This window comes from Dendrobium catenatum, unplaced genomic scaffold (assembly GCF_001605985.2).
Source record: "Dendrobium catenatum unplaced genomic scaffold, ASM160598v2 fragScaff_scaffold_1016, whole genome shotgun sequence".
NCBI classification, from domain to species: domain Eukaryota; kingdom Viridiplantae; phylum Streptophyta; class Magnoliopsida; order Asparagales; family Orchidaceae; genus Dendrobium; species Dendrobium catenatum.
The window spans coordinates 879149-893193 of NW_021319478.1; the positions used below are offsets into that span (position 1 = coordinate 879149).

At 32.8% G+C, this 14045-nt stretch overlaps 2 protein-coding genes across 3 annotated transcripts; both read right to left on the bottom strand.

Annotated features, from left to right (window-relative positions):
* Positions 1-54: 54 nt before the first annotated feature.
* On the bottom strand, positions 55-5072 carry LOC110105837 (5'-adenylylsulfate reductase-like 3). Its single transcript, XM_020835492.2, has 4 exons — positions 4695-5072; positions 1670-1857; positions 1455-1579; positions 55-642 (listed from the first exon to the last, which is right to left on the bottom strand). The coding sequence occupies exons 1-4, from the start codon at positions 4881-4883 to the stop codon at positions 230-232; spliced, it is 915 nt and encodes a 304-aa protein (XP_020691151.1). The 5' UTR covers positions 4884-5072; the 3' UTR covers positions 55-229.
* A 2194-nt stretch (positions 5073-7266) lies between these two features.
* Positions 7267-13142, bottom strand: LOC110105836 (probable pectin methyltransferase QUA2). Of its 2 annotated transcripts, none has more exons than XM_020835491.2 (9): positions 12964-13142; positions 12088-12726; positions 11888-12017; positions 10772-11012; positions 10331-10553; positions 10048-10217; positions 9668-9971; positions 9088-9220; positions 7267-7807 (listed from the first exon to the last, which is right to left on the bottom strand). In XM_020835491.2, exons 2-9 carry the CDS (start codon positions 12717-12719, stop codon positions 7649-7651), a joined length of 1992 nt encoding a protein of 663 aa, XP_020691150.1. In that variant the 5' UTR covers positions 12720-12726; positions 12964-13142; the 3' UTR covers positions 7267-7648. The 2 variants fall into 2 exon arrangements, with proteins under 2 accessions (XP_020691150.1, XP_020691149.1); XM_020835490.2 differs by having other exon boundaries at positions 12088-12771; positions 12964-13141.
* Between the last annotated feature and the right edge of the window lie 903 nt (positions 13143-14045).

Consider the following 14045-nt stretch of genomic DNA (forward strand, 5'->3'; position numbering starts at 1 on the left):
TAACATAGCTCTTGATAATTGCAAAAATAAATAATAAAGGATAGTCTTAGTAAAAAAAAAAAACCACACATGAGGATCCATTGCATGAGAAAACTACAAAGAGTAAAAATTAAGTCGGCCTTTATGTAAATTTTTAGAATAACCAGAAACCAAACTTTGATCCATGAATAGATGATGCTACGATAGAAAACAAATGATTTACAAATATTATGACCATTACAAAAAATTATTAATCTCCGGTCATTGGAGGGAAAGATTGAGCTCTCCCAGATGGCTCACCAATTGATACAGATGCCAGAGACTTGGAAGCCCAGGCTTTTGCGTTCATTGCTCCTCCTTTCAAATTTGTTCCCTTCCATGGATTTAGCCTACTAAAACCTCGCTTAGTTTGGAGGAGAAAAACTTGGGAATAGTCACACAAACTCATCAAACAGGCAATCAACTTTGGAAGGATTAGGTAGAGAAGCCTCAGTGTCAAAAATGAAGATGCCAGTATGAGATAGGTATCTTGCTGGAGCAATTTCTCTGGTGATTTTGCCCATGAGAACGGGCAATTTTCTTCGTCCAAGTTGTTTTCAGTGAGGTTTGTTAGATAGATAGCTTTCTTCTTGGTTGTTTTATTTGCTGATGTAGGCTTAATACCTAAATATAGGCAAAAGGTCAGATTAGAAAAGAATTGGAGACAAAAGATGCCTTCTAGATAAAGAAATCTAATATAAATTATGTGCATGTTGAAGTATTGACTCAGAATTCATAAAAAAAATGGCAAAGATAGCCCAGCCAGATCGCATTTTGATGAATTACCAGTTTTTGTATGGTAATCAACAAATTTTGGTAATTTTTATTGGTTATGATTAACAAAATGCATAAATTTTCTCCAAAGTAAATGATCTTAAATAAGACTTCTGATATGTACTTATTTTTATTCTCAGATTTTTCATATCTGTTCAGTTTAGCCCCTCAATTCATCAAGTCTGAGCCAATTTGATTCTATAACCAATCTTGTCATTTCTTTGACAGAAACTGGTTGAGAAAAAAATTTCATGATTTTATTTATCTGAGCTACTAGAATTAGATAGCGAGATTGATCATAAAAATAATCAATATACCTTCTTGTAAAGTATACCTTCACTGATTTTTGTCTAAAGGAATGACTAAGTTAATGATAGGATCAAATTAGAATAACGCTTCGTTTGGGACGATTTTTTTCTTGCTTTTTAAAACAACTTTTTAGTATAAAAATTTTTCGAATTTAAAATTTTTGTACTAGAAAGTCGTTCAAAAAAGCAATACGAAAACTGTCCCAAATGAAGCTTAAATCTACTGAGTTGAGGAATTAAGTTGATCACCCAAAAATTATGGGACTAAAATGAACTAATTTTTTTTTTAAAAAAGAACCATTTTGATCATTTACTTGATCTTCTCTTATAGAGGATTTGTAGCAGATAACTTACCTGTAACATTAGAGTAGAAAGCGGTAAGAGAACTAATGCTTCGTGATCCATGATACCTAACCCGCATAGAAGAGTGTAGCAGAAGGAGAGTTGGGAAGCCATGAACTCCATATCTTGAGAGAATGCTGTAATTTTAAAGTCAACGGTCATATTTATATGAATTTACATATATATAATTGGTCAGATAGCTGCAAAGAAATTAAGTTTAAACATACCTAGGCCTTATGACTGATTCTTCAAATGTAAAATGTGGAATATTAGGAAACAGGGAAACCATGCTGTTGAAAATTGGAAGGCTAGTCTTTGAGAAAGGGCACCAGGAAGCATAGAAGAACACAGCGACATATTGATCTCTATTCGCGACCACAATATTTGCTGCCCTCTGCAAAGCAATCTCATCTCCCTATGTATAAAAAGAAAATAAACTTGATAAAATCAGTGAAATTTAATATAAATATTCTTAAATTTCAAATAAAAATGTTTTGAAATATAAGTTAAACGTCATTGTAATGCAGAATTGTAGATTAATAAATTTTACAAAAATGGTAAGAAAACTTTATGCAAGGCAATGTAAGATGAATGATTATGTATCTATGAAGTAAAACATAATGAAATTAGATAGGGAGATATAACAATCTTGAAAATATGGGACATAAACTGACAAGGATATAGCACAAGACAAAAACACCCACTAAAAGACATTGCAGCTTATGAAGAGAGCTCTGTCTGCAAGTGAAATGCACATGGTTTCATTCACTAACCTTATTGCAACTTTGTCATCATCACCATCCAATATAATTAGTCTTAAACAACTATTTAGGACAAGTTTTATGAATCATCATCTAATATTCATTCCACTAAATGATGCTAAAGGTCAAACCTATTCTTTAGTAATCATTTAAAACAACTTATATTTATGATGTTAGTCATATTCCTTTCTAATAATTCAGCACTAATTTTATCTATTTGTTTAATAAAAGCATTACATGAAAAGAGAAAAGATTAGAGAGAGTCGCTTTAGATGATTTGGTCACATACAAAGGTGGCCTTTCAATGACCTGGTTGGGAAAGCTAATGTATTAGATTTGATTTATGTTAGGAATTGTAGAGGTAATCTAAAAAGACTTGGTTAGAAAATATTAAAAATGATCCTTCATTATTAAACTTAGATGAGAATTTGACTCTTAACATGACACAATGAAAAAAAAAAAAGGATTCATATAGCCAACTCCACATAGTGGGATAAAGGCTTGTTGTTATTGTTGCTGTTGTTGTTTAATGAAAGCATTTTCCACTCTCCATTGTATCTACAAACTGTCTATGTCTATTTTCAACTAACTCATCTTCAATAGATGTCTATCTAATGCTTCTTTCTTTAATATAAAAAAATTATTTATTTTATCTAGCTTCGTGATATATTCATCTAAAATTCTCATTTTTATCACATTCAACTCAATACAACAATATTAAACCTTTATATCATAACGTGGAGCATTCAACTTAATAGAAAATGTTTTTTTTTTCCACTTCTTAACACTCATACACATATAACATTCTCAGCTTAATTGTAATTTTATAAATTTAATGTTAAAATTTTCATGGTATCCTCTTGTAACATAATACTTCTTATGCACTTTTCATTTTAAACAATCATCCATAGCACTTGAAATTACATACTATTATATCATCATTCTTTTGCATAATATATTCAAGACACAAATCTACCACATCTCAGTATTACTTATCTTACAATAATGTGTTAATTTGGTAAATTATTGAAATAAATTAAGATGACTCACTTCAAAAATTCATTACAAGCATTTATATGATAAATATAAAAAATATCAACTCAAAGCAAAAAAACACTAATTATGTTGAAAAACTTATCACGCAGCTCATCTTGTGCCGTTGGTTGGGAGTTTTGGTTACCAACTAAAAAGTTTTGGGTTCAAGTTTTAAGTATGTGATGTGTTTATGAGTTTGCCTTAATTGACATAATTGTCAAAAAAAAAAAATGAAAACTTATCTTGTCACTTCACAACTTCCAATGATAGTCAACGTTCCATCATAGATGTGTTTAATAACTCTAATATACTTTCGACATATTTCATTCTTAATGCACACAAAATCATTTATTAACGACTTAACGTAATCAATCAAATGTCTTATCAAAATCAATAAGAAATATATTAAAAACCTTTTTCAACTCTCTGTACTTGTACATTGATTGTCCTAACACAAAAAATACTTTAAGAGTGCAGACTTCTATCTTTAAACTGCATTGATTATCTAAAATTAGCATTATCCTTTTAAGGCTATGCTTAATTACTTGCTTTCATGAATTCACTGAATAATTTAAAATTTTAATTCCTCAATAATTATCATAATCTCGAATATTTCTTTTATTAATAATTATTTGTATCAAAATATTTTCTCCAATTATTTAACATCGTCTTATTTAAAAAAAATTCTTAATTAAATTATGATAATATCCCCTACAATGTTTTAAATCTCAATGGGTATCTCATTTGAAACCTAAAGATTTATATACATTTTTTTTCAAAGCTAATTTTACTTTGAATGACACTATAATATATCTCATTATTTTATTTATTTTAAGCTTCTAAAACAATTTCTCTTTGTAAACTCCCATTCATCAATTTCTCAAAATAGCATTCCAATCTCAGCATGACGATTTTCGCCACTGTTATGTGATTCAATATACTCAAATATAACTTTATATGTTGTTTAATTAGACGGTTTTAATTAAAAGAAAAAAGAAAAAAATTGTTTAAATCAAACGAACACTAATTATTATTCCGGTTATTTCAATCATTGCGTATGATTACATTTTGTTTAACCGAAAGCCAATCATCTTTAGGGATATTGGCCTTTTTTTGGTTGGAGCCAAATTTCCCTTTTAGCTTCTTCTTAAATTTAGAAAAAAAAAATCGAGTTCCTATCTTTCTGAAAATTAGCTGAGGTACTTCTGAACTTAGCCCCAACTCACAGAGCAATAGTTTTACATTTTCATAAATAAAAAGTCATTCTACCTCATTTCTGAAATCACCATTTTCTTACTGTATGCGAAAAACTGATCATGCTAATAAAAAAAAAAAAAGTCGAAAAGAAGAAGAAGCAAATGATCAATGATTCCCTACACCCAAGCTAACAAAATAAGCAAGAGAGCGAAGATCAAATTAAAGAAAAACAAAAACCTTAAAGAAATAAGATACAAACCTCAACGACACCCACAAATTGTCCACCGACAGGCCAAACATCTAGAAGGGAACAAGTTTCCGGCGGGATCAAGATCGATTCGCCGGCCGAAATTCGGCGGCAACCCTCCGACGCAACGCCGGCATCAGCTACCACGACACCAAAGACCAACATAAAGGCGATCGCCGCCCTCCAGATCCAGACTTCCATAACCCGAAATCAGCGAAGAGGCCGAGATCGAAAACCTCGAGGAAGAAGACGAGCTGCACGGTAGCGCAAGGTCGGCTCCGGCGCATTTTAGCTCTTCCAACTGTCGCCATTCATTTCGGCTGAAAGGGTAAATGGGTTGGACCGTGGACGGAGGAGGAAAGATCCACCTTCTAAACTCTTTATCTCTTTTCCGATTAATTGAATTTGTATTATATATCACAGTTTTCACTTTTCACTGAGAGTAAGAGATCACAGCCGTCCATTTGGGATGCCTTGGTTGGTCGGGCCGTTGACGTGCTTTTTGCGTCACACTGATGGCTGTGTGTTGAAGAGACGCTAAACCCGACCGAAAAAAGTGACCTCGTCCACCCGTGGACGTAATGAAGATTTTTGTTTTTGTTTTAAGGGGGAACGTCTAAACACACAAATAAAACACATGTGAGACTTGAATCCTGGACTTCTTAGTTGGAGCCAAACTCCTAATTAGGAATGCAAATGAGACGAGTAGAGATTGAGTCAGGCCTAACTCGAGCTTGACTGGCTAGCCAAAGTCTGAGCTCGAGCTAAGCTCGCCCATTGAAAATGGCTCGTCGAGCTGCTCGATTACCTGGTTCAAACTTAGATTTTGCCGTGTGATTCCGTCGTCCGTACCTGCCACCCTGAGATTCCACCTTCCCATATATATATATATATATATATATATATCATGTGATTCAACTTATTAATAATGATTATACTAATGTGAGTGGTATGTTATAAATGATATGCTTCATATAATTTGTTAAGGCATTGCTACCAATATAGTAGACATAAATTATAGGAGATGATTTTTATGATAGAAGTACGAACAGCATCGAGATATTGCGGATCAATATATCATGGGCTGTTTGCTTGATAGTTCTCATTATATCAGTGGAGATTAGGGAATTAGATCGTTGATAATAGCCTTTTGTAGATGACCACGAGCATCTATTTTGTTGGGTACAATATTTGTTAATGTTGTTGTTGATGATGGACATAAGTCTTGTGGTGACATTATACGTTAACATTGGTTTTGATAGGGGGCATCTGACATTGTTGTCAATGGTGGACATCAAAATTAGTGTCAATGGATGGTGTCAATATTATTGTCGATGGTGGGGAAATGGTGATGGTCGGTTTTGATATTGATGTTGATGGTGGGCATCAACGTTGTTGTGGAGTCAATGATGGGCGTCGACATCAATGATGAGAATGGGGGTTGACCTTGTTGGTAAGAGTGGGTCTTAGCCTTTTTGTTAGTGACTATAATAAAAATTAGTGTACATCGCAAGCGTCAATATTGGTGGAAGTGATGAGTATCAATCTTGGTGGTCACAACGAGCATCGATGATGGTTTTGATGGTGGGTGTTAGCTATGACATTGTTATAATCAATAACAAGTGTTAGTCTTAGTGGCGAAATCAGGTGTCAATATTGTTGTTGATGATGGTTGTTGACATTGTTTTTGACAATGTGCGATGCTGTGTTTCTTGACCACAGGTGTCACCATTGTTGCACATTGTGGGCATTAATTTTAGTGGTGATGGTGATTAACACTAGGTTGTGCCAAGTAGAGCTTTAGATTATCTCCTCTAAAATCCTTCTTGTGGCCTTATCTCAATCTCCATAATTGTGTGAAAGTATAGCCTATTTATAGTTTTTGGGAGATAAAAAAAATTTATTATTTTGACAATAAATTATATAACTCCATCGGATCATTCATATTGACTTAATTGATCATATAATAGTTTTGGAGCATTGACGCTTTTTTTATGAAAGAGAAAATTTATTATAATAAAATGATAAATTAAAAGAAAAATAAGAAGTAAATGTTTATATAAGAAAGCGCAATATAATATTTAAATTTTTTTAAAAACTTTTATATTTAAAATAATGAATGGTAATATATGTTAAGTGCATTTTATATTCATATTTTTTTTTAATGAGCTAGCTCGCAAGCTAAAACGATAAGATTCAAGTCCGACTCAAATTTATTCGTTCATCAAGCTCAGCTCACAAACCATTTGTCAAATCAAATTCAAGTCAGCTCGCGAGTCCATCGAGGATTAAGGGTGTCAATTTACTTTATGACAAAATATGACTCAAAATAGAGCGAAAGAAATGGTCGCGCAAAAAAAAAAAATCCCAAGACATTGATACTTCATAATTTGAGGTACATTAAAATCAAATGAAATCATAATTATGTAGAGAAAAATATATACTTTTTATGACCACTTCTAGCTTTAATAATTGTGAATTTCGCTCTCTTTGGAGAGAATGCAAATTCAAAGCCAGGTTCACAGACTTTTATCTCAATATTCAAATTTTTAAGTGGAAGAAAGTTGACGTTGGGCCATAATAATTATAAATTTAAGAGTATGATTAATCAAGAGAAACTATAACTTCCATTGGCAATAAGAAGAGCATTACAAAGAAAATTCATAAATGTTGAGAGCAAGTAACAGATAAAAGAATTTACTCTAAGCATTCAGTACAACTGTCCCTTACTGCTGCTTCATCTTCTTGAAATTGTATTACTCAGTCACCTTGCTGCTTTGTATGGTTGTAATAATAAGCCCTGCGTTTGGGAAGGTCTCTTTGCTCATCGTAATGGCGAATCATAAGGTCTCTCTATGACTTAGAGAGCCCCAATAGAAAGAGCTCATCTTTGTATTTTGTTTAATGGTTTCTTCCATTTGAGGCCAGAAAAAAAGGATTCTTATGGGAAGTAATATTCAGCTTGATTATTGTATCTGTTTCTTGAAGAAGGGCTTCTGACAAACAAGGAGTCTGTCATCTTTGTTTCCACTGATTTCTGTAACTCGAGCATCCCATTTTAATTGTGGGATTGCTGTTCTGATAGCTTCAATGAGGGGAGCTGCGTCTTGAATAATTATCCAACCCTGGCTTGCCAAGAGGAAAATCAAAATGCATATTAGTTGATAGTTTATGGCAGATTAAAATATTTTGGAAAAAAGAGAGAGTGGGTTTAAAGATCAATGAATCATCCATACTTAGATCCTACATATATGGAAGGAGTAGAGCTAACATTAATAAGATGATTCTAAGGCTTCATTTGTGACAACTTTCTTACTGATTTATGAAGTAGTTTTTCAATACAATTTTTTTTTTTAATTTGAAATTTTTGTAATAAAAACTGCTTCATAAAACAGTAAGAAAGTTGTCCCAAACGAAACCTAAATTAGGGGATACTTGGTTGATATCTTCGTAATTTTATACTAGTAGAAGATGTCAGTTGTTCTTATTAAGTTGAGGAGCTTGATTTTTATGCTATGAATAAAACATGCTACATAGATTTAGGCTTCATTTGGCATGTCTTTCTTATTGCTCCTTAAAGCATCTTCTAAGTACAAAATTTTTATTTTTGTACTGGAAAGCTTCTTAAAAAGCAATAATAAAGCCGTACCAAACAAAGTCTTAATTTCGGGTAGGCTTTTACGATAAGCTGTCTCATCAGGATTGAAAGGGGGTACTAAACCCTCCTCTGGGGTTCTGCCTTGAAAATATATACAATATTGTGGGTTATTTCATGCTTTGTTGCTTTTCTTTTCTTTTTTTTTCCCCTTTCATAAAGAGAAGGCACTTTCTCTAATTATATTAGAAAAATTAGGTTGTAATTCTTCATAGTCCTATAATGAAATCTACAATAAGATGTAGCCATCAATTGGATGAACCTATAGTACAATCTTCTTTTTTTGTTTTTTTATTCTTTTTCGCTTTCAATGATTGAATTAATTTTTGTATATTACTTATCATTTGATATGGTGAAATATTTGAAGTACAATTATTTAAGTTCCATTTTGATTCAATTAAGAATTCATTTAGGATGACTCTCTTATTGCTTCTTAAAATATCTTTTTAGTACAAAAAATTTAATTTTTGTACTAGAAAACTATTTTAAGAAGCAAAAAAAAAAGTCATCCAAACAAAGCCTAAATCTACCAAATTCTAGATGTCTGACCATCCATCAGCCAAAATAAATGAAAAAATTCAAAAAAGAAAGATCATAAAGACCGTTACATGTAACATAACAAGTTTTCATTTTGTATTCAATTTTGGAATTTTCTTTTGTGGAATTAATAAGAAGACACAACTTTGAATCATTTCATGGATCAAAGGTATCAGGAAACAAAATGAAGATTTGAAAGCAACACTATATTACCTCTGGCCGTAGAATGCGATCAATCTCTAAGAACACATCGAGCACAGAACACCCGTGGTGTTTATGAATTGATAGCAGTCCTTGAGCATGAACCATATCATAAGTTCTTGGATATGTCGGAAATGCTTCACACCTAATCAAAACAGGTTTAATTTATTCAAAATGTCATTAAATTAGAATTTTAAACACAATGAATTCTTTAAAATGAAATTTAACAAAAAAATTAGACATAGTATTTCTGGCTGCACATAATAATCTTTTGAAGAATCAAACACATCCTTCAATAGAATATTTAATATTGCAATAGGATAATTTATTGATGGCATGATGATGCTACAATGGTTTTTGAGTTATTAAGGTTTCGTTTGTGACAACTTTTTAATTGCTTTTTAAATCAGCATTCTAGCATTAAAAATTTTAGTTTTAAAAAAATCTGTGCTAAAAAATTGCTTTAAGAAGCAGCAAGAAATCTGTCCCAAACGAAATCTAAATTAACATAACAACATTTTTTCAACATAAATAGCTTGAACAATCAAATATTCAACATTTCAGACAAACAGGAACAAGTTACATGACATACCAATCATGCTGTACACCAATGAATCCTCTATCAAAGATAAGAGGGAGAGAGTTGTGGCTTGTAACAGGCACTACATTCATGACCCAGACAGATTTTCCAGCTTCCAACAAAGCAGCATTGAAGCCTCCGAATCGAGCATTCATGTCGAGTACATTTCTCAGCATATTATAAGGTGGAGAGGGATCCTCATCACCAGGCCTTTTCGGATGATCAGAAAAAATTAAAGGTGAAAGAAGAGACCAATAGTTTTGGACTGATAGTTCCCAGTTTAAGGAATCCTCAAAAAACTCCTCAGGCTGCACACCTAATCAATTATAAATCGTTGTGAAACAAAGAATTGAAATTGAAAAACTAGTTGGCTCAGTGTTTATGCAACATACCATGTAAGCTCAGCTCGGCCGAGCTTAGCATAACCTGAGAAGGCCATGGTCTTCGATCTTCGATGGGGATCCACCTTTGACTTGTTGTTCCTCCTATGCAAGGATTGAGAGGTTGGTAATAGAGAGATTTCATATCCAGGCTTCTATCACAGATTGGAGAGACAGATTTCCTATAAATTGCAGAAATTTACTCTCACTAATGCATATTTTGATAGCGCAATCTACATCATACAAACAATTCAGAAAAGCAGGCAACCGTTTGAAAGAAGGTTAGACGAGATACCGAGAGCTATAACATTTCTTTTTGCTGGTTTTCTTCCAAATGATTGTTTCATCTTGCTGTGAAAGCAGATCCCAGCAGATGCTCTCGGTGAAATCACGAATTAGAGTCCATCTTTTCTGATTTTCCTTGTTATGGAGAGACCTGTGAGTGTTCGTAAGTGAAGTCCAGACAAAATATCCTCCAGGCCTCAGTAATCTGTCAACTTCCAGAACGAAGATACCATCTGCAGGAAGAGTTCATTATCAGCTCAAAACTAGAAATATTTCAAATGGGAAATACAGCTCCATCTGGATATGTAACTTTATCTTGTTAGGCCATGAAGCTCATATAAAGCTCTCATTTTTTAGGAAATTTTTGAACATCAGCAATGCACAGTAAAGGCCGGTTCCATACTAATGAAAGTTATGATATGAGAAGATAATGATTATCAAAGATGCAAACCATTTCTCTCCCATTCAATCCCGCATCTTGCGCAGTGTACCATATCAAAAGACAGATTAGGATATGGCAACTGTTTCGTCGCAAACGAACCAACCATAGCAGGTAGGCCTCTTTCCAGAGTAAGTTGAACTTGACTTCCAGAACCTTCGTAGTTTGCAATGCACATGGTAAGAAGATGTTTTGCAAAAAGATGCGCCCCGAAGCTACCGAAGCCACAACCTATATCCAACACAGTCCTGACCTGCAACATGACAGTAGATCATTAAGTTTTTATCCTCAACAAAAGATAAAATTACAGCAATACAAATACTCCAATCATTAGCTTAATAGAGAAGCAATATTCCAATTAATTCAAATGTTAATAGTTAATACATGTTAAAAGTATATTGTAATCATCAGCAAAAAAGGGCTTTAGAAAAAAAATCAAAACTTTAAGAGAATAATGAAATTAAAAGACAGGAACACCAAGAAAGATTAAAACATATCCATGATTCTTACATTCTTTTTCCCAAAGCATAATTTAGCATAGCACATAATTTTGAAATATAAGAAGTAAATTAAACACCTCATAAACTATAAATTGACAATGAGAATTCATCAAGCCTAATCCAAATAGTTGAGATGAAGCTAATGATGATGATGATGATGATGATGATGATGATGTTTAAATGCAACATTGTTATAAAAGCTAAGTGATCCTAGTAGTGAATCAAAGGAAAGCTATTTCTAGCATTGATATCTGAATATCAACAATTTTTACCAAAAACATAACTAAGATTCTACTACAGAAGAAGCTTGATGTATAAACATAAACATGCACCTTCTTCACCTAAAAAGGTAAATTTTAACATACACCTAGGCTGATTAAGAAACTAAAAATACACATTTCAACTGTAGGTCTCATCCAATGTTGATTTCATAAGCTAAATTTCGGCATTAAAGTTACTGTGAAAAGATTGACAGGTTCCATGAGACTCGCTTAACTTTGAAGTTTGTAACGAAAATTCAACTATTATGCCAAAAAATACCTCGACATTTAATAATCATGCATCAAAAACACCCTTGCTCCTCAATCAAAATAAACAAATAAGTAAAATTTTGAAAAGAGAGAGCTACCCCAGCCTCATTGAAATTGGACTCATTCCTTAGCCCAATCATCTCAGCTATCTGATGGGAATAGTCTTCTACACCATCAACCATAAGAGAGTCAGAGTGAAAAGAGAGCTGTTCTTCCTCCACCATCATCCTACATTGTAAAGTTCATAATCGACACTTGTGAAACAAAAATATATCATCCAAATCCAAAACAAGTATACCTCTTGGTCAAGCTTCCAGACGACAATTCCTGCCCTGTAATCTTCACGTTATACTTCCAAATGAAGTCTCTCCCAGTTGGCCATCTCAGTGGAATCTTATAATTCTTTGGTGGCAAAACCAAACAACCTTGTTCCTTTGCCGATCTATGAACACAGCTCCGCTCATACTGATCAATCTTTCCATCCAATTCTGCCGGATTCGAACTCTCAGAAATGTTGAAGTAACATGGCACATAATTCTCATAATCACTTGGGCAGAATTCAAGCTCTTTGAGCTTGCCAATACCAAGGGAAAGCTCTCCAACAACTGACAGATCTGCAACAAGCTGCTCTTGGAGTCTTCGATAGCCTCTATAGAGGATAGCTTGTGAGGAAGTAGAGATACATAAAACCCAAAACAGTAAACCTAAAAGTGCAAGAAAGATGACTCCGGCAACGCCGAGCTTGAGCAGACCAAGTGTCAAACTCCGCCGGCTTTTACTAGTTCCAAAAGGGTTCAGGAGCTCATGCCCAAATCCAATTTCAGAGAAATCTTTCAGTTGGTAGCTCTTGTTGAAGGAATCGCCGATTCCACTCCCAGTGGATAATCTTCCACTGCTGCCGGTGAATCCCCGGTACAATGGCCTCGACATTGCAAACCTAGAATTCCAATGTGAATTCAGGAAACATCAAATCGAAGAAGACCTACAGCGAGCAAATTAAAAGTTAGAACAACCCAAATTTCTTACTTTGAAGAAGCTCACCATATTTAATAGCTATGGGATGCATTTGGGTTCCTAAACGAAAGGAACTCAAAACAAATTTCAAAAGAAAGAATATATTTTTGACACAGGAAGAACAGCTACAAGAGAAGAAGGGGAAAAATTCAATCTTTACCAGAAGAAAATCCTCAGAAGCGCTTTTCATTGCTCCATCGCATCGCCATAACAGCTAAATCCCATATACAACAAGAAGAAGAGAAGCAATTGCTGCTTTTTTCTCTTTCCTTCTTGGTGCCAAAAAAAAACTGAGAGAACAGCAGAGGTTTCAGAGCCTCGTCATTTACGGATCAAATTTACGATAAAAAAACAAAAAAAGAAAATATTACGTGGATTGTAACATTCCCATGCCATAAATCTTAACAAAATATTGTTTCATGGTATATTAGTGAAAATTTTAGATTTTACCCAACTTATATTTATATCTATCGATAGAGTTTGACTATCAATTTATATAAATTGACATAAATATTTCAAAAAAATATACTTATTTGGGAACGGGTTATCTATCTGTTTTAACTCCCGAAAGCAGGGGCGGATCCAGCATCTTTTTTCAGGGTGGGCAAAAAAAATTTTTATAGGGGTTGGACAAAGATGCTTAAGATTGATAAAATTAGGGCAAAAAATTTTTGAGAGGGGGCGAGCATGAGTTGGAGGGTTCCCAACCGCACTCGTCCACCAACCAAATTAAACTACGATGGGTAAGTTTAATTTTTTTATCAGCATCTCAATATTTGGGAGCTATAAAATTTTTATTGAGGGCATAATTTTTATCATTTATATTTTAGATTTGTATTAATAAATAAAAAATATTTTATTTAAATTTATTATTTTAAAAAATAAAATATAAGATAATAAATCATTTATAATTTATAACGCATATATTTTATATTCTAAAATATTTGAAAGGTTACTTTACTATCATTATAATTAAAAAATAATATAAATTTTAATAATAATATAAATTAAAAAAATTAATTATAAAATTTTTTCTTGTTAGTTTTTCTTACATTATTAAAAAATTTAAGCATCATTTGAATTTATTTCTAATTATTCTTATATTACACAATAACCTCTTTTCGTAATTTATTTCAAAAATTCATAATAAATATTTTTATTATTTTTATGTAATAAAAAATAGCAAATATTTTATTGTAAGTGATAATTTGATAAGATTTAATGGATTTTGATGGATGCTCA

What these genes read in the sequence shown, in the direction of transcription:
- LOC110105837 (XM_020835492.2), bottom strand. Translation starts at nt 4,883, where the DNA reads ATGGAAGTCTGGATCTGGAGGGCGGCGATCGCCTTTATGTTGGTCTTT. An exon ending in GAATCAGTCATAAGGCCTAG is followed by an intron (nt 1,580 to 1,669) that starts GTATGTTTAAAC and finishes TTAAAATTACAG; the next exon opens with CATTCTCTCAAGATATGGAG. An exon ending in TTTCTACTCTAATGTTACAG is followed by an intron (nt 643 to 1,454) that starts GTAAGTTATCTG and finishes GCCTATATTTAG; the next exon opens with GTATTAAGCCTACATCAGCA.
- LOC110105836 (XM_020835491.2), bottom strand. Translation starts at nt 12,719, where the DNA reads ATGTCGAGGCCATTGTACCGGGGATTCACCGGCAGCAGTGGAAGATTA. An exon ending in CCAATTTCAATGAGGCTGGG is followed by an intron (nt 11,013 to 11,887) that starts GTAGCTCTCTCT and finishes GTCATGTTGCAG; the next exon opens with GTCAGGACTGTGTTGGATAT. An exon ending in GATTGAATGGGAGAGAAATG is followed by an intron (nt 10,554 to 10,771) that starts GTTTGCATCTTT and finishes CTCTTCCTGCAG; the next exon opens with ATGGTATCTTCGTTCTGGAA.